At 47.8% G+C, this 19,025-nt stretch overlaps 1 protein-coding gene across 1 annotated transcript; it reads right to left on the bottom strand.

Moving 5' to 3' along the window:
* Positions 1-17: 17 nt before the first annotated feature.
* LOC130490105 (ubiquitin carboxyl-terminal hydrolase CYLD-like) lies at positions 18-16,916 on the bottom strand. The gene is made up of 14 exons (XM_056863904.1): positions 16,488-16,916; positions 14,686-15,015; positions 13,494-13,599; positions 9,888-10,255; positions 7,474-7,642; positions 7,142-7,286; positions 6,313-6,435; positions 5,826-5,917; positions 5,521-5,584; positions 4,477-4,609; positions 2,925-3,033; positions 2,529-2,647; positions 1,283-1,499; positions 18-202 (listed from the first exon to the last, which is right to left on the bottom strand). The coding sequence occupies exons 1-14, from the start codon at positions 16,914-16,916 to the stop codon at positions 18-20; spliced, it is 2,589 nt and encodes an 862-aa protein (XP_056719882.1).
* Positions 16,917-19,025: the final 2,109 nt, after the last annotated feature.

The following is a 19,025-nucleotide window of genomic DNA, read 5'->3' as shown; positions in this document are numbered from 1 at the left end:
GTTCTTCAGCAAGGGGCTTATTTGTACAGGCCGAGGGAAGGGCTATGGTAGAAGCACATGTAAGCATCACAGAGCAGGCGGCGAGCACATGGGGGCAAGGTTTTGGGGTCCAGGTCCTGCAGCTCCTTGGGGGACAGTTCCAAGTAGTCCGCAACCTCCGAACAGGTCGTCACGCGAGGGATATTAAAGCCATTGAGGCCACCTGAAACACAGAGGAATGAGGGAAGAGGTTAGGAGAAACAGAAGAGGAGGAAGAAGAGTTGGTTTTTATATGCTGACTTTCTCTACCACTTAAGGAAGAAGCAAATTGACTGACAATCACCTTCCCTTCCCCTCCCCACAACAGACACCCTTAGGAGGCCAGGAAGCCCTTAGGAGGCCAGGAAGGCACTGTGCTGGCATTCGGGGGCCCCACGCCGGTGTCTGGGCTACTTACACCGGCGTTAGTGGCCCAAATGCTGACGGGAAAGCCCAGATGCCGGTCGCTGGCATGGCAGTGCCGCCCCAGGATGCTGAAGGGGCCTTCCGCCGGCGTCCCACCAGCGTAAAAGCCCACGCTGGTGACCTGGAAGGCATCCCTGGGGCGGGCTGGGGGGAGGAGCTGCCGTTAGGCAGCTTCCTGTCCTTTTTTGCCCCGGGAATGCTGGCTCAGAGAAGAGCAAAGCTGCACCTGCTTTTTAGCAGGCATTGGCTCGCTTTTCTCTATGTACCAAAAAGGCCCTGTTTTGCAAAAAACAAACAAAAAAAGCAGCTAAAAGGCTTTTTTGGGTGTTTGGCATGCGGGGAACAGCTTTAGGAGGCGCAGCCACACCTCCTCCCTGCCGTTTCCCCATGCCGAATCTCAGGAATGCCCAAGGAGAATAAAATGTAAAGAGTCTGAGATAGCGAAGTGAAGAGAAAAAGAAATACATGACAGCAGCAAAATGTAGATTAGATGAGGAGGCAAGAGGGAGATGGAGGACCGGAAGAGGCCAAAGATGAAAACAGAGGTAAGTTCATCAGCCCTCTAAAGCAGGGGTGTCAAACTCATTTGTGAACAAGGGCTGGAGACGACATAAATCTCACTTGGTCGGGCTGGGCCATGCCTCGCTTGCCTAGATCGAGAGTGGGGGGAGGTGGCTGCCTCGGCTGGCTTGCGGGCCAGAGCACAGATCTCAAGGGGCCACATCTGGCCTCTGGGCCGTATGTTGACGCCCCTGCTCTAAAGAGTTCCACCACCAGGGGGCCCCTCTTCCTGTTCCTCACAGGAAGAGGCTCTCGGCTTCTCCTCGTGGCTGCTTACCCTCCCGGTCAGCCATGCTGTCAAAGAAGAGCCACTGGTGGACATCGGAGCCGTGGCGGGTAAAGGCTACGTAGTGGCTGGTCTCGATGCAGAGGATGGCGAAGAGCTGCATGGTCTGACGGGGGATGACGTTGGGCAAATGGCCCATACGGGACAGCTCCTCAGGAAGATGCAGCGGCCGGGGCTGGTGGCAGCGCCGGGCACGGTGCTTGTGAACCTGCAAAGGCAAGCCGAGTGCCGCAAGCATTTTAGAAAGGGGAGGATGAGGAGGGGTCAATGCTCAGTGGTAGAGCGTCCGTGATGTACAAAGAAAGACCCAGGTTCAATCCCCTGGCATCTCCAATTGAAAGGATCAGGTAGGGGGTGGTGTGAAAGTCCGTTGTTCAAGACCCTGGAGAAAGCGCTGCCTCTCAGAGCAGACAATACTGAGCTTGAGAGACCCTTTTTCTTCAGTTTGCTTCTATACTTTGCTGGCATCTGTGGTATCTCAGATTATGTGGGTAAGCGTCCATGCCAGTGGCACATTTCCCTGGAGGAATGCTGAGGCTTTACTACATAATCTAGCTGAACCCCATGTGGGAAACTAGCTATAGACATTGTAACAGCTGTGTGGAACTCTATTAAAGTAGTTATGTTTGCATCTTACAGAATACCATGACAAGGTTCTCTTATATTGTTTCTGTCTTTTTTTCCTTTTCAAGAGCTGTCTAAAGTGCTATAAAATTAGCCTGGAATGGTCTCTACCTTCTTTAAGGAGAAGGAAACTGGCTTACCATCTTCTTCCCTTCAGACACCTTGTGACGTAGGTGAGGCTGAGAGAGCTCTAAAAGAACTGTGACTATCCCAAGGTCTCCCAGCAGGCTTCATGTGAAGGAGTGGGGAAGCCAACCCAGTTCACCAGATTAGAGTCCACTGCTCCTAACCGCTACACCCCGCTGGCTCTCTAATTAACAAATAAAGTGGTTATTTCCCCTCCAAATCCTTGAAATGAACCAATCGCATTTGTTGCAAAGGTTTGGCTTGAACTTACGGTAGTTCCCCTCCTGACTAAACTTTTTGTGTACGCTCCCTTCTGTCTTGTGGGGGAGTTTGGTACACTAGGGTCAGGCTCTCAGGGACAGATTTTTGCAAATGGTGGCACTTTCCCCGGGCACGAGGTGCCTTCCCCGACCCTGACGCTGAAACCATCATTCGTGGGATCTAACCCAAGGTCCCCTGCACTGAGAAACCAACCCACCAAACGTACCTGCTGGCTGCAGGTCCCGCAGAACTGTTTGATGTGTCCGAAGCCAAAGCTGTGATCCCCGTAGCAATCCAGACACTCCGTCACCGCCAGCCCTTGGCAGATACAGCATTCCCGAGGAGCTGCAAATGTTTCGGTCAGACACATTCCGGTCGGTCAAAGAAACAAAGAGTCTCAAAGACCAAAGACACCTAACGCTTTTAGAGCAGTGAGGCTAATGTGGAAGCACGCTTGCTGTGCTCCCTCTCTGAAAAACCTAACTCAGCTTCTCTTGGAAAGAGAAGCTGGCTGTGCACAGGACTGATTGGCCAGTGCCCTGGGTCCTCACCCAGAAACTTGCCCTTTCCCTCCCACAAATCCCCGGGAGACTTTTGCACCAGATTCCGTCTCTTTCCTTACTGTCTTCCAGAAGGTCAGTGATGTCAAGTAGCAGGCTGGGCTGGATGGTGCGGAAGGCCTTGAAGTTCTTTCCGTTCCTCGGCATCTGCAGGATGAGACAGGAGGGGGCCTGGTGGGGAACAAGGAAGCGCCAGGAATAAGCCAGAAGGAGAGAAAGGATGGGTAGCTATTGATAGACATTTTTTTCCTGGTTTTTTTTTTAATTAAGTTTTTATTTCCAAGTTATATAAAACATATAACACCAAAACAAAACAAAACAAAACAAAAAAGAACACCTTGCATTACATACATAGAAAGCAGGGGTGGGAAATGTCAGGCCCGTGGGCCGTTTAAGGCCTGTGGAATAATTTGGTCTGGCCCTTCGTGGGTCCTGGCAGATCTCTGGCTCAGAAGGATCTAAGACTGGCGATCCACCCCCTCCCACAGAGTGAGCCACCGGTTGGATGCCTGCCTGCTTGCCCGCACAGGGGGGGTCATCTGGGGCAGCTGCCTGCTAGGGACTTGGTCGGCTAATTTTTAAGTTGATAATTTTGTATGGCCCGTGAATGATGTTATAAATATCCAAATGGCCCTTGGCAGAAAAAAGGTTCCCCACCCCTGATATAAAGTAACATAGATAAGATAGGCTTTAACTTGGTGAATGTGTATAGTTTTACTGCCCTCTCCCCATCTTCCCTTTTATACACTATTATAACTTTCTGGCATTAATTTTACTGCTTTATGATAATGAGTTAACTGCTTTTCATTCAATCATTCCATCTCATAATATAAATACTTTAAACTGTTAATTCATAATGAACACCACATAGTCTTATATAGGCTTGTTTATAGTTGCTAGATTCATAGAATCATAGAGTTGGAAGGGACCACCAGGGTCATCAAGTCCAACCCCCTGCACAATGCAGGAAATTCACGACTACCTCCCCCTCATACCTAGTGACCAGAAGATGGCCAAGATGCCCTCCCTCTCATCATCTGCCCAAGGTCACAGAATCAGCATTGCTGACAGAGAGCCATCTAACCTCTTCTTAAAAACTTCCAGGGAAGGAGAGCTTACCACCTCCCGAGGAAGCCTGTTCCACTGAGGAACTGCTCTAATATTTACAAAAAATTTCCTGATGTCTAGACGGAAACTCTTGATTTAATTTCAACCCGTTGGTTCTGGTCCGACCTTCTTGGGCAACAGAAAACAACTCGGCACCATCCTCAATATGATAATAATTCTATTATCTACTGTTCCTGTATAATAATTTGACTAAACAGTTTCATTTCAAGTTTTACATAATTTATGAAACATAAGCATTATATAATTTCCAGTGTTTCTTGAACTCTTCGCTGGGTCTATTCATGGACATTTTTGTGGCACTTGTGTACTACTCCACTGAGCTGCCATAAAAACCGTGGAGTCGGTTCTAGCAGATCCCTTCCATTAACAATGGACCCTTCCGCTGTCATAAGAGGCTTGCTAACCCCACAGACTACAGGACGGAGCAAACGGGGCGTCTACGGGGCGCGATCAAAATGATGGTCCTACCATCCTTCTGGATCTCACCTCTGTGAACTTGAGGTCCGCAGTGATGAGTGACCCTTCCAGCAGCTGCTGAACGGTGGGTACCGCCTGGGTGGGGTGCCCCTCGGTGAAGATCTGGTAGAAAATGCACCCGTGAGGGTCCTTGCCAGCCGAGCTTGGTGGGAAGGGGAGAGAAAAGGATGAGAAGGGGAGAAGCTAATATGAATGGGGGCTGCGGGGAATGAAAGGAAAGTAGAATGTGAATCAAGGGCAAGAAGAGAAGATAGTTATAGCCAGTGGGAGTAACGAATAGTTCCCCCCCCCCTTCCCCATTTAGGTTATGATCACCTACACCTACATAAACATTTTGGAACGTGAGCTACTGCAATATGAACAAAAAGATGTTGGGTAGCAATACAGCCAGTTAAATGTCCCTTATGGGGACCCTGAGAGTAATCTTAAATAGGTCTACTCAGAACTCAATGGGGATTATTCTCAGGAAAGTGTTCTTAGGATGGCACTGTTTGGGTATCATGTTTAGGTTTTCTTTTTTTTAAAAAAAATGGCTTAAGTCCTCAAGGTCATGAAGGTAAGTCCAGTGAGATCTCAGCAACGCACACAAAACAGAACAGGGTTATCCATAAGGGAGGCTTCGGTGCCCACCCTAACTCCTTCTTCCAACTAGGGTTGCCAGATCCCTCTTCGCCACCGGCGGGAGGTTTTTGGGGTGGAGCCTGAGGAGGGCAGGGTTTGTGGAGGGGAGGGACTTCAATGCCATAGAGTCCAATTGCCAAAGCAGCCGTTTTCTCCAGGTGAACTGATCTCTATCAACAGGAGAGCAGTTGTAAAAACAGGAGATCGCCAGCTAGCACCTGGAGGTTGGCAACCCCACCCATCCTCCTAATAAGCTCAGTGTTGCATGTTGGGGGAGAACATTAATGCCATATTTCTGGCGATTTTGAAAGGGCATTACCAGCAATGTGTCATAAAAGTAATTTCTGAGGAAAACGGGTCACAGAAAGGTGGGGCGCAGTAGAGATGAAAAGGGGCTCCTTCTTCTTCCCTTGGTGCTTGGGGGTCACTCACCGAATCTGGAAGAGCGGGTCCATTTTCAGGACTCGGAACAACAGGGTGAGAAATTCTTCTGGGTCTGTGATAAGAAAGGAAAGAGGACGTGGTACCAGAGGAGGGAACGCCCTGCCCAGTCCTCACTGAAGCCTCTCATTTGAACACACCAGCCAAGTTGTCAAGATGCCGCATCGAGGGCACAATGGCAGCTTAATAAATTTGACTTTTCCCTCTTCTTCTTTCTTCTTCCCTTGTACAGCTGCCCAAACTACACACACGGTCACTGTGTTGCTCTCTCTCTCTCACGCACACCTTTCACCAACCTTTCTCTTCACTTGTGAAGCCCGAAGAATGCCCGGCAGTTTCCAGAACTTTCCGCAGCGCCATGACTTTGGTAGCACAGACGTAGCCGTTCCTACCCAGAGAGGAGGGAAAGAAACAACTTTACCACCTCCAGATTTACTTCTGAAACAATTTTTGGGTATACAGTTGTGGTCTCGGAAGGAAAGCAACCGTTGTGTGCTGCTCATAGTTTATATATATATCAGTAAGACATGATAGCATATATGCAAATTTGCTCATTTTACACACACAATTTTGATGAGAAATTTCTGGAATGACTTTGCAGAAAAATAACACTATTAGAGGTTACCTTTTCTCTCTTGGGATCCTACATTCAAACTGGGCCCTGTGCCATAGCTCAGCACAAAGATTTAGTACACATTGAAGTTCCAGGGCTATATTTTGCTCCTGGAGGAAAACAGGGGATGGTCTACAATGGAACAGGATGTGAAAATTTGGCAAACTCACTTGCGCAAAGGGTTGACTATCTCCGTCCTCAACAGGTCCCGCGTCTCAGTATAAGACTCCCCGTCGTTCTTGTCTGCCGGACGGAGCAGCATCGAATCCAGCACCGAGGAGAAAGTGAACATACTAAGAGCAGAAGAGAAGGGGCAAATAGCTACATTTATACCCAGTTCTGAATGAAGAGAAGAGTTGGTTTTTATATGCCGACTTTCTCTACCACTTAAGAAAGAATTAAACTGGCTTACAATCACCTTCCCTTCACCTTCCCACAACAGACACCCTGTGAGGTAGGTGAGGCTGAGAGAGCTGTGACTAGCCCAAGGTCACCCAGCTGGCTTCAGGTGTAGGAGTGGGGAAACAAACCCGGTTCACCAGATTAGCCTCTGCAGCTTATGTGGAGGAGGGGGGAATCAAACCCGGTTCTCCGGATCAGAGTCCACCGCTCCAAACCACCGATCTTAACCACTACACCATGCTGGTTCTCCACACTACACCATGCTGGAAATAACTGAGCTGTAATTGCAGGAGCACCATTTCTGTGGCAAGTTTCGATGAGTGACACGCTATGGAAAACTATGGGATGTCGTGCAACGTGGGGTTAAAGAGCACAGCCTTATGGGTCCAAGAGGGAAAGCCGATAATCGAAGACTCCTTCACCGTTAGCTCGCTGGACTCTACAAGCACGTATTACACCTGTCAGGCTCTCCCAAAGACAAACCTAGGATAGGAATTTGCCCCTGGATATCTCAGGGCCAAGCAAGTTACTGAACTCAGGTATTCCAGTGGTTGCCCATTCCGCCAGATGGGCTCTTTCGCGTGAGCCTGCGCTCACCAGAAAAGCGTGGCGTCTAGATAACAGGAGTTGCAATGTCCCTGGATCCCTTTCTTCCATCCCAAGAGATGCTCCATGCCACGATCACCCAACGGCGGCGGCGGCGTGTCCTCTTCCACTTTCGCACTGGTATACACGTGGAAATCTGGGGAGAGAAGGGTGATGAGATCTTCGGATGAAGAGTGTTGGGTTCGCCTTGCTCCACGTGGTAAACCTACTAACAGCCCTTGAGGGGGCACACCAGCATGTCCGAGCACACATTTGGGGAATCAATGGCTAAACGAACCAAAATCCATCACAGTTCTCACTATCCTCCTAAGGATGTGCCGTACCCAGGGAATTGCATCGCAAAACGGGATTCTCCAGATTCTGCTCCATGCCGAAACGGGAGTCGGGCCGGCAGCGGCGCAACCGGACAAAGAGGGCCTTGTTGGGCGGGCAATGGAAGTAGCGGACCCCTCGGTACTGTCCATCCGTGCAGCCCGAAGACAGCGGCTCCTCCTACAAAATACACAAAGCAGATACAATCTCCCATCGGGTTCATCCTACATAAGAACATACGAAAAGTCCTGCTGGATCAGACCAAGCTCCTCAAGTCCAGCAGTCTGTTCCCACAGTGGCCAACCAAGTGCCTCTAGGAAGCCCCCAAACAAGGCCACTGCAGCAGCACCATCCTGCCTGTGTTCCACAGCACCTAATATATTTGGCATGCTCCTCTGATCCTGGAGAAAATAGGTCTGCATCATGACTAGTATCCATTTTAACTAGTAGCCATGGATACCCCTCTCCTCCATGAACATGTCCACTCCCCTCTTCAAACCTTCCAAGTTGGCAGCCATCACCACATCCTGGGACAGGGAGTTCCACAATTTAACTAGGCATTGTGTGCAGAAATATTTCCTTTTATCAGTTTTGAATCTCTCACCCGCCAGCTTCAGCAGATGACCCTGCGTTCTAGTATTATGAGAGACGGAGAAAAGCTTCTCCCTGTCCACTCTCTCCAAACCATGCATAATTTTATAGACCTCTATCATGTCTCCCCTTAAGCGCCTTCTTTCCAGGCTTAACAGCCCTAAGCGTTTTAACAGCTTCTCATAGGGCAGTTGCTCTAGCCCTCTGATCGTTTTGGTTGCTCTTTTCTGCACCCACATTCTAAGTCACAGCACTGTCAGTCTGTGCCGTCGTCAAGTATACATTAACAAGGGATTGGAGAAATCAAAGGGGCTGTGGCTGCAGCAGGGGGATCCCCCAGGTCCCACCTGGAGGCCGGCATCCCTACGTTTGGCATCGACCAGAACCCGGGCCTTTTCCATTGTGGCCCCGGTTCTGTAGAATGGGCTCCTTGAAGAGATGAGATTTTCAGGAGGTGCTGCAAGTAGGGTTGCCAACCTCCAGGTACTAGCTGGAGATCTCCCACTATTACAACTGATCTCCAGCCAATAGAGATCAGTTCCCCTGGAGAAAATGGCCACTTTGGCAATTGGACTCTACGGCATTGAAGTCCCTCCCCTCCCCAAACCCCACCCTCCTCAGGCTCTGCCCCAAAAACCTCCAGCAGGTTGGCGAAGAGGGACCTGGCAACCCTAGCTGCAAGTCCTGCCTGTTTGCCAGAGATTTTGAAGGGGTTTGAATGGTGGGCATGTTTTAAGGTAAGGGATGGGGGAAAGAGTACGGGTTGTCTGTTTTAGTTTTAATTTACAGCGTTTTCACCTATTGTTGTCATATGAGGAAAGGCGGGATAGAAAAGTTTCGATAAATAAACAAAACCACCTGCCGGGGGGGGGGGGAACCTTTTTTCCGCCAAGGGCCATTTGGATATTTATAACATCATTCGCGGGCCATACAAAATTATCAACTTAAAAATTAGCTGACCAAGCCCCAAGCAGGCAGCTACCCGAGATGACACCCCCGCCCCATGCGGGCAAAGGGTTAACACAGTTTCTTGGGCGGTCCTGGCAACACCATAGCTGATGACTCTTCTGCAAGGGGGAAAAAGGTTCCTTTTCTCAGCAAAACAAACTCACATCCGCCTTGAATAGAGGGTATTCCTGTCTGCGGGAGGAGGCGGATCACCAGTCTTAGATCCTTCTGAGACAGAGATCTGCCAGGACCCACGAAGGACCAGACCAAATGATTTCGCGGGCCTTAAACGGCCCCCGGGCCTGACGTTCCCCACCCCTGCACCAAGCAATGCCCTTACCTACTTCCATGAAACGTGGGGAGGAACGTTGGAGAGGTGCAACGTTGGGGAACGGCGCTCAGAGGAGACGCAGGTTGCCTGTCAACAGCCACGGAATGTCACCGGACTAGAATGACGTGTGACGGGGTTAGGGCTGCAAGGTGCCTGTTAATGGTGGGCAATTGTCCGCCAATTAACAGGCCAGCCCACCAGCCCTCAGCTGGCCAGCGGGGGAAACAGGCCAGCTAAAGGGGAGGACAATACCCACACGTGTGGCGTGGCACACTAATGTCCCTTCCAAAGCCACCACTTCTGGGTTTGATGGGGACACTCTAGCACACTCCTCCAAAATCTCCATGGTTTCCATAGAGTTTTTTGAGGGACGCACTAGAGCGCCCCAGTCACTTCTGGGTTTACCCCGGAAGGGACATTATTGCATGAGCGCTCGTAAATCCCACTCCCCACACAGAAGCTTCTGCCAATGGTGGGGGGTGGGGGACAGGCAACCCTAGATGGGGTTTGCTTCGGCCATGACACATTCTACCCGGCCACCTCATTTGTCCTCACCAGCTCCAGTCCAGCAATCGTTTCTTCCATGTCAAGTAGATCCCCAATCCAGCGGATCACTCCGTAGATTGGTGGATAGTTAACTTCTACCATGGAGTTGATCTCCAGGAGATGGTGTTCATATGGTTCATCCTCTTCCTCCTTGTCTTCTTCACCCCCCTCTTCCTCCTCCTCCTCCTTTCTCTCACCGTTCCTGCCTTTTTGCTTCTCTGAGCCAAGGGAATGGAGCAGGGAGGAAGGCTCCTTGGGTGAACACCCCTCCATCCTTGGGGGGTACCGGATGGATGGGGGGGATGAGCAATCAAAAAAGGCCGAGCTGGGTGGGGAGGTGCTGCTGTCCAAAGCCTCAGGGCTCCTGTCAGGCTGTTCTGTGGAAGGAGAAAATATAATTAAATAAACTGTCATGTTGTCACCTCGCCAGTCCTCCAGGAAGCTCAGGGCGGCATATGAGACTGTGCCCCTTTAATTCCCCCCCCCCACAACAAACTTGTAAAGTAAGACGGGCTGAGAGATGATGACTGAACAAAGTTACCGAGGGAGCTCCACGTCTGTCTGTGCCAGGATTAGAACCCAGCTCTCTCTGATGTCTATCTAACACCTTATCCATTAAACCACATCAACAGTATGATGCATATAGAATCATAGAATCATAGAGTTGGAAGGGGCCACCAGGGTAATCAAGTCCAACTCCATGAACAATGCAGGAAATTCACAACTATCTCCCACCCACACACCCCCAGTGACCTCTACTCCATGCCCAGAAGATGGCCAAGATGCCCTCCCTCTCATGATCTGCCTAAGGTCATAGAATCAGCATTGCTGACAGATGGCCATCTAGCCTCTCCTTAAAAACCTCCAGGGAAGGAGAGCTCACCACCTCCCGAGGAAGCCTGTTCCACTGAGGAACGGCTCTGTTAGAAAATTCTTCCCAATGTCTAGACAGAAACTCTTTCGATTTAATTTCAACCCATTGGTTCTGGTCCGACCTTCTGGGGCAACAGAATCAGAATCAGTAGCCAGTTTGGCAGTGAACAGCTTTCTGATAATATTTTCTAAAAATAAAAGAGTGTTGGGGAGGGACTACAGTGGGGTATAATACCCTAGGGTCCACCCTCCAAAGCGGCCATTTTCTCCAGGGGAACTTGAAGAGGGTCGGTGAGTTTCAGTGCCTATGCTCTTAGAATCGACCCCTTCCTGAGAAGAAGTATATTATCGTATTCAGTTAGACACCTACTAAGCAGGACTCAACTGCTTTCTTACCGGAGTAAGTTTTTTATTGAATTGCTTCAAAAATATGCAAAATATATATAGTATTAACATAATGTAGTATGTATGCATGTAGATGGTTACAAAGTCTTTAAATGTTAGTAGCATTTAAAGACTTTGTAACCATCTACATGCATACATACTACATTATGTTAATAATGTGCCGGATTTACGTATAAGCTAAACAGGCTATTGCTTAGGGCCCCACTCTCTTGGGGCCCCCCCAAAAAATTAAAGGAAAAAAAACCTGGATGTACATTTCCAAAATATAAGATAAAAAACAAATAAAATAAAACCTACATACAGCAACAGTGTTTTGTGTTGTGTAGGCTCCTATGATGAAAGTAATGGGCCCCGCCTGCTAGCCTGCTCCCTAAAATATCACTGGTTTGCTCATTTCTATATATAGGGTGCCTACATTCTGCATGGACTGGTTGCATGGCAACATGTAGCATGCAGCTGCACACTGTAGTGCAGCACAGTTGAATGTAGGTCAAGCTGTTGTACCTGTTATCTGGACATATAAAGGGCCCCATTACCTTCAATAGCTTAGGGCCTCATCAAACCTAAATCCGGCCCTGAATGTTACAAAAGTTCAGACATTATGAGTCTTAAACATGTTCTTGTTGCAAGCAATCTTAAACAATCTCTATTTTATATCTCTATTTAGGAGTATCAAACCTTAAACAATAATATTATTCATATTCATCATTCAAACAATGTAAGTTAAAGAAACTTGTAAAAATGGTTAGTTCAGTGAATAAGATCTGATTTAGTTAAAAGTATCTTAATTCAAAGTATCTAGAATATCATAATAGTAAGTAGGCATACTTTACCCAATCATGTCATCTGTGAAACTCCCCAGTACAGCAGGACTAAAGAGATCTGAGAGTCCCCAGTCCATGTTAAAACTGGGTAGACCTATAAGACTCTCCATTTGTTGTTGGAGTCTCTGAGTATCTTTGGTGTATGTAAAGGATAGAGAAATCTCTGATTATTCTCTAAGTTCATGTAAGAATGGAATTCATGAGCATATAGAGCATATTTTTAATCCATGCCAGGACCAGGTCCATGAAATTATAGAAAAATCTCTGAGTGTTCTTAGCCTATGAGAGGACTGAGTCTAGAAGTCTTTCTGTTTTTGCCAATATCAGAGAGATCTGTGTGTGCACCTCTAGTTCCATGCGAAGACTAGAGAGCTCCATGAACCTTTAATCTATGCGAAGATTAAAGCGTTCTGTGTAAGACCTTAGTCTAAGGGAAGTCTAAGAACTTCCATGCCTATAAGGACTGAAGTGTCCATGTAAGGGCTATATAGATCTTAGTGAAAGCTCCTTAATCCATGCTAGAATTAAGGAGATCTCACTGCCTCCATACAAGGGATGGAGAGATCTATAAGAAGTGAGCTAGGGAGCTCTTAGAACCTCCATGTCTACGCAAAGACTTGGAAGGATCTAAGCTCCTCCAGTCCATGAGGACTGGAAAGCTCTAAGAGCCTCAATCCACACAAGGATCAAGGTCTGAGAGCTTACATCCCACGCAAGGGATGGAGAGATCCATTTAGACCAGAGGGTACTAACCTGTTAGGAACTCTAACCTTAGGCTTAGAAGAGCCCTTCTTTTATATGTTTGTGAGATCAGGTTTTCCTGATTTTTTGATCTGATATGTGAGATGTATTCTGAGTTTGCGCACAACTGCTGTATGAATCCTTGGATTCCTTGGATACCATATAAGGAGTTCCTCCTACTGGTCATAAGCTCATATGCTGAACAGTCAGTTTGTGTCTTGTTATACCTTTATAATGGATAAATATACCAGCATTTTACATTTCTCAAAGAGTATGCTTACATGAATATCTTTACTAACATTCTACTGTGATTTATTTATTTTTAAACTTAAAACATAATATAAAATTATACAACACTGTTCGATAATGTTTTCAGTCAGTTACAGTCTTTGCTAGTGACAGCTTGGATTCCGTAAACATAGTTTCTAAAAGCCAGATTCCAGGAAAGTCTGGATTCCAGAAGAGTCCTCTAAAAGAGTCTCTTGGCCTGTATTCCAAAAGGTATTATGTGGTCAGGCATGTCTGGGTTGCCTAGTTTCAAATGAAAGACAAGCCTCTAATGGTGTTTTATTAACTTTAAATAGGAAAATTCTACAAATCCATCTGTTCCATGTGTTTCGATATGGTATGTATGTGTTAGCCCATAAGAAACTGACCTCTGTCAGTTGTAATAGCAGGAGATCTCCAGCCAACACCTGGAAATTGGCAACCCTACTTATACATGATGCAAACCCAGTTGGTCCCCTTACTCCATGAGATACTACGGACTTACCTTTCTGTACTTTAGAAATCGGCAAGAGAATCCCATACTCTGGCGCTGGGATATGGCAGAGCTTGCGTTCTTTGAAATAACCATCCCAGGAACCAACTGGCTTGTCCTAGGATAAGTTTTAAACACGTCAATAGTTGCTTCTGGGGCAAGAAGGTAGTCAGAACTTTGCGTACAAATAGTAAGCGATGCAGTTGTCAAGCTAAGACACTGAGGCTGCAGACCAATATCCTCCTGGTTCCTGATGGTGAGAGCCAATCCCATGCCACTACCTGCTATACAAATCCAAGATCCAAGTACCACCCTCCCTCAGTCACTAATTCATCCATGAGCGGAGGCTAACAGGGTCTCTTGCAGTGCCTCCAAAGAAGAAAAGCTGGTTTTTATACCCCAATTTTCTCTACCTTTTTAAGGAGACTCAAACCAGCTGACAGTTGCCTTCCCTTCCCCTCCCCACAACAGACACCTTGTGAGGTAGGTGGGGCTGAGAGAGTTCAGAGAGAATTGTGACTACCCCAAGGTCACCCAGCGCATTTCATGTGTGGGAGTGGGTACACCAGATTAGCCTCAGCCGCTCATGTGGAGGAGTGGGGAATCAAACCTGGTTCTCCAGATTAGAGTCCACCACTCCTAACCACTACACCACACTGGCTCCCCTCTGCTCACATACAAATTTCCTCTGTCCTTATTGCCAGTATCTGATGCGTAACCAGCTGTAGGATCTTTTGCATGGAATCGAGGAAAACTTTTGTTCTTTGCTAAATTATTTCAGCTTGTTTTTAAATTAAAAAGCAACATAAAAATATGTTTCTAGTCCTCATTGTTTGACAACCTCTGCTTCATTCTCAGAAGGAGGTTTCTTCAGATGCTGTCTTGGTGGCATCGTGAAAAATACCCTGTCCCTGGGTTCCAGTGGAACATTTTATAGCCCCCCAAATTCCTATATTTAAGTTAATAAGGCACTTTGTACATTTTCAGATATGACAACCATGATTATTTTGCATCTAATAATATCCCCCTTTTGGAAGGTTTAATGGATGGATTGCATTTCACTATCTAGCACATATTTTAACCTCAACCTTTCTTCCAGGGAGCTCAAGGTTAGCAAGCTGGAAAAAAGGGGTTCCTTCAAGCTGAAACCCTCCTTGGGGTGCCTCTGAGAATAATATGGAGGAGGAAATTGGATGCCACTTACCAGGTGTATCCCCACAAACACCCCAGTCTCCATTTTCTTGGGCAGGTAGTTGCAGTACACCACGGTACCAGTAGGGGTGCTGTCTTCCATCTTGAAGAAAACACGGTCCCCGATCTCCAGCCCGGGAGACGACAGAGGATCTCCAGATGTCAGCTGGATTCTTGTGCACTCCCTGGCGTTGCCTCCTGGAGGCGCTGGAGGACTGCCCTTCACGGAGTCGTCCGGCTCAATACGGTTGACGGGCACAAAGACCCCGCAGTTCTCTTGACAAGAGAAGAATTTCTGGCCTTTGAAGGAGCCGTCGGTGAAACCTTTCCCAGCGGCCGAACCCTGGGGGATGGGGAGAGACGGAAATAGGGTTGCCAACTTCCAGGTACTAGCTGGGGGTCTCCCACTATTACAACTGATCTCCAGCCGGTAGAGATCGGTTCCCTGGAGAAAATGGCCGCTTTGGCCATCGGACTCTATGGCATGGAAGGACCTCCCCTCCCCAAACCCTGCCCTCCTCAGGCTCTGCCCCAAAAGCCTCCTGCCGGTGGCCAAGAGGGACCTAGCAACCCTAGAGGGAAAAAAATGTTTATCATCTAGATCAGGGGTGGGGAACCTTTTTTCTGCCAAGGGCCATTTGGATATTTATAATATCATTCGCCGGCCATACAAGATTATCAACTCAAAAATTAGCCTGCTATATTGTTGGGTGGTCCTAGCAGCTCCATAGCTAGCGACTCTTCTTCAAGGGGGGGAGGGTTCCTTTTCTTGGCAAAACAAACTCACTTCCGTCTTGAATAGAGACTATTCCTGTTGGTGGGAGGGGGCGGATAACCAGTCTTAGATCCTTCTGAGCTAAAGATCTGCCAGGACCCACAAAGGGCCAGACCAAATGATTTTGCGGGCCTTATACGGCCCCAGGGCCTGGCGTTCCCCACCCCTGATCTAGATGCATGTGAATTCCCCCCCCCTGCATATTGTCAGATATTGTATTAGCCTTATATGCTTTGTAAGGTATACAGAATTCTGGTGCACAGTTATATCATTAGCAACTAACGACAGTGTCATCTTTATTTTAAACATTGTTGGAATATATTCATTGTTTTTTGTGTCCTCTAGGTGGTCTGTGTGACATTTAAACACCTACATTTTGTCCCTTTTGCTTTGCTTTTAAACTTACCACACCCACACTGTAAGCAATGATACCCCCCCCCATTAAACACCACTGATATTGATCACAGAATCATCGAGTTGGAAAGGATCACCAGGGTCATCTAGTCCAACCCCCTGCACAATGCAGGAAATTCACAACTATCATCCCCCACCAACCTTTAATCCTTGCCCAGAAGATGGCCAAGATGCCCTCCCTCTCATCATCTGCCTAAGGTCATAGAATCAGCACTGCTGACAGATGGCCATTCAACCGCTGCTTAAAAACCTCCAGGGAAGGAGAGCTCACCACCTCCCGAGGAAGCCTGTTCCACTGAGGAACCACTCTGTTAGAAAGTTCTTCCTAATGTCTAGTCGAAAACGCCTTTGATTTAATTTCAACCCGTTGGTTCTGGTCCGACCTGGGGCAACAGAAAACAACTCCGCACTATCCTCTATATGACAACCCTTCAAGTACTTTATGTGTACCAAACTTTTGCCATGCCAAGGACTAGAAACTTGAGCTTTTTAAGACCCCCCCCCCCCCAAAAAGACCTCATTCTGAAATTCCCATTGAGTCTTAGGAACTTTTTTTCCTTGGGGGGAAATGTCCCTGTGAAAAGACCAGAAAACCACATCTTCTCTCATTGGTCCCATTCACTTACCACCAGCTCTACTCCAAAGATGATACTTGTATCACGTTTGTTCTTCTCTATGGGACCTCGGTAACGGACGATGCCTTGAACTTTCTGCCCGGAGGCGGAAGTAATCTGGACCCGGACTGGGTCCCCTCTCTGGAGGGAACTGAGCCTCCGCATCAGCCGCTCCTGATTGAAAAGTCCCAGGCGCTCCTCTCCGTTGGTCACGGCCTCCAAGAGCCCGGCGTGGGTGCCGGTCAGTTCCTTGACGGCGGAAGAAGAGACTCGGACCACTTTCTCGGTGTCCAAGACCTTGGCCCAAAAAGACCCCTCCGAGGAGGCCCTGTGGGGGTCTTCTTGACGCAGGAGGCTACCTTTAGAGACCTTCACCTCCCCACCTGACTTGGCTTCCCCCGAAAAGCTTCTCACAGCTATGAAGAGCCGGTGGGGCTTCATCGCCGTCGTCAGGAGGAGATCGAGGTGGAGGAACCTACTCGCAGGGAGAGAACGGAAAGACACCGTCAACCCCCAGAGGAAGACTGAACTAGCTCAGTTCTTTATTATTACAGTCCACGACCAGTAGGTATATAAAGGAAACATTAATTACAGAAAGAATAAAATTTATATACAATTGATCTCGATAAACACAGGATATTCCTAATAGATGCCAGTTAAAACTACACATATATGTCAGCAATTTAACACTTCGACATTCTCCTGGGCAAATAGTAGAGATTAAGTCATTTCAAGAACTAAAATCTCCGCCACTCTTCGGGATTAAAGGCCCTGCTCAATTTTTCTGTGATTACAGACCTGGTTGCAAAACCGGCCAACCAATCCTGTTGTTTGGTGGTTCTTACCTGACAGAAGATATTCAAGTCTAATTTTGTTAGATCTTCCGGGACACCTTTCTAGCAACAGTCCAATAGTTTCACTATGAATTTTATTGCATAAGGTACACTCAAATAAGAGGTGCTCGATCGATTCTATTTCTTTTTTGGGGACTGTGTGAATTGGCCAGAGTGGAAAAGACTGCAGATGACTACAGAGGAGAAAACAAATCTCATTGCAGGTTTCTGTTCTCTCAACTATGAGGAATAGCATTGAATTAGGAGCTGAGGGAGCCGAGTTCGAATCTCCTTTGGCCATGAAGCTCATTTGGGCCAGCGCATTTTGGGCTCACCTTGGGCCGGCCAGTCTAGCTCTTTCAGTCTAGCCTACCTCACAGGGTTGTTGTAAAGACAACTGGCAGAACAGAAGAATTACGGATGCCATCCTGAACTCCTTGGAAGAAGCGGAAGATTTTTAAGCATACCAATGGAATTGGTTTGGCACTTGCAATTATAAATGCCATTAGATTTAATAGTGACTCTCTGCCCATCCCCCAGGTGTTAAAACTTTGCAGAATTTACAACCATCAGTGTATTTTAGGGAACCACCCTAATTCACCCTAGTTCAGCCCCTAATATCCCAGGTGTGTTTTTCCTGCAAGGCACTCTGCATATGCTCAGAGGCCTCCTATTATTCTTAATCAGGGCAGTGGTTAGAACGGCATACTTGTTCTCAGGACAGCCAGGTTGAAATCCACTCCCAGCCACGAAGCTCACCGGGTTACTTTGGGACAGCCATTCTCGTTCAGCCTAGCCTACCCCACAGGGTCGTGAGGACCAAACAGCAAAGTGTGAACCACTCTGAGCAGCTTGGCGAGAAGGCAGAATAAAAACATACAGAGAAAAAAAGCTTTAGACTTATTAACAAGACCAGGGGCTTGATCCTGGCCCAGATTTAAGTCATGCACGCACTGAGCCAGCATGAATCTGGATCAAGCAGGAAATAGGAGGGGAACAAACTCCACCACCCCACAATTTGCTCCTCCGTTTTAAGGCAAAAGATGGCCGGATTTTGCATCTTTGCAACCAGTAAAAACCCTTAATCCTCACCTGCCCCTCCTCTATCTTACCTGGAGGCATCAGCTCCTTCCAGCCACATGAAGGAACTTCTCTTGAAACTGACTAAGGAAGTGGCCGCAGGTTTAAAGGGGCGGAAAGCAAGAGCCAATCGGAAGAGGCGCAGGGAGGCGAGACAGCCAATCAGAATGGAGAGGAGGAGGGAAGGGGGGGCAAGAAACAGCTGAAAAAGAGGAAGGGAGAAAAAGGTGTGTTTGGGGGATTTCTTAGTGGGGTTTTCCCATCCAACCCCTCCCCCCTTTCTGAACAATCCTGATGTCTGGCTTGTGCAAAAAGTAGTGTAAATGGAGTGAGTGAGGTGGCAGGTGTGTGCTGGAAGGGTCTGAGCCCCGGAACGTTTTTATCCCCCTTAGTGCCTATCGATTCCGTTTGGGCTTCGCCTCCATTGAGGAAATCCCCTTCCCCGGCAAAGAAAAAGTGTATGAATGAGCGGCGTGAGAGGGAAAGTGCGATTTAACTAGAACGCACGCCTTGCCAAAACCTAATCTATAGGGCGATTTATGCACGGGAGGTTTTGCCTTGGATTTGCCGCTCTCTAGAGGCACATTTCCCCCATGCAAATTCTCAAAACTCTGCATGGGGACTTATTTTGGAGTTT

The sequence above is a fragment of the Euleptes europaea genome, chromosome 18 (genome assembly GCF_029931775.1).
Source record: "Euleptes europaea isolate rEulEur1 chromosome 18, rEulEur1.hap1, whole genome shotgun sequence".
Lineage (NCBI taxonomy): Eukaryota > Metazoa > Chordata > Lepidosauria > Squamata > Sphaerodactylidae > Euleptes > Euleptes europaea.
This window is presented reverse-complemented; position numbering and strand designations above follow the sequence as displayed.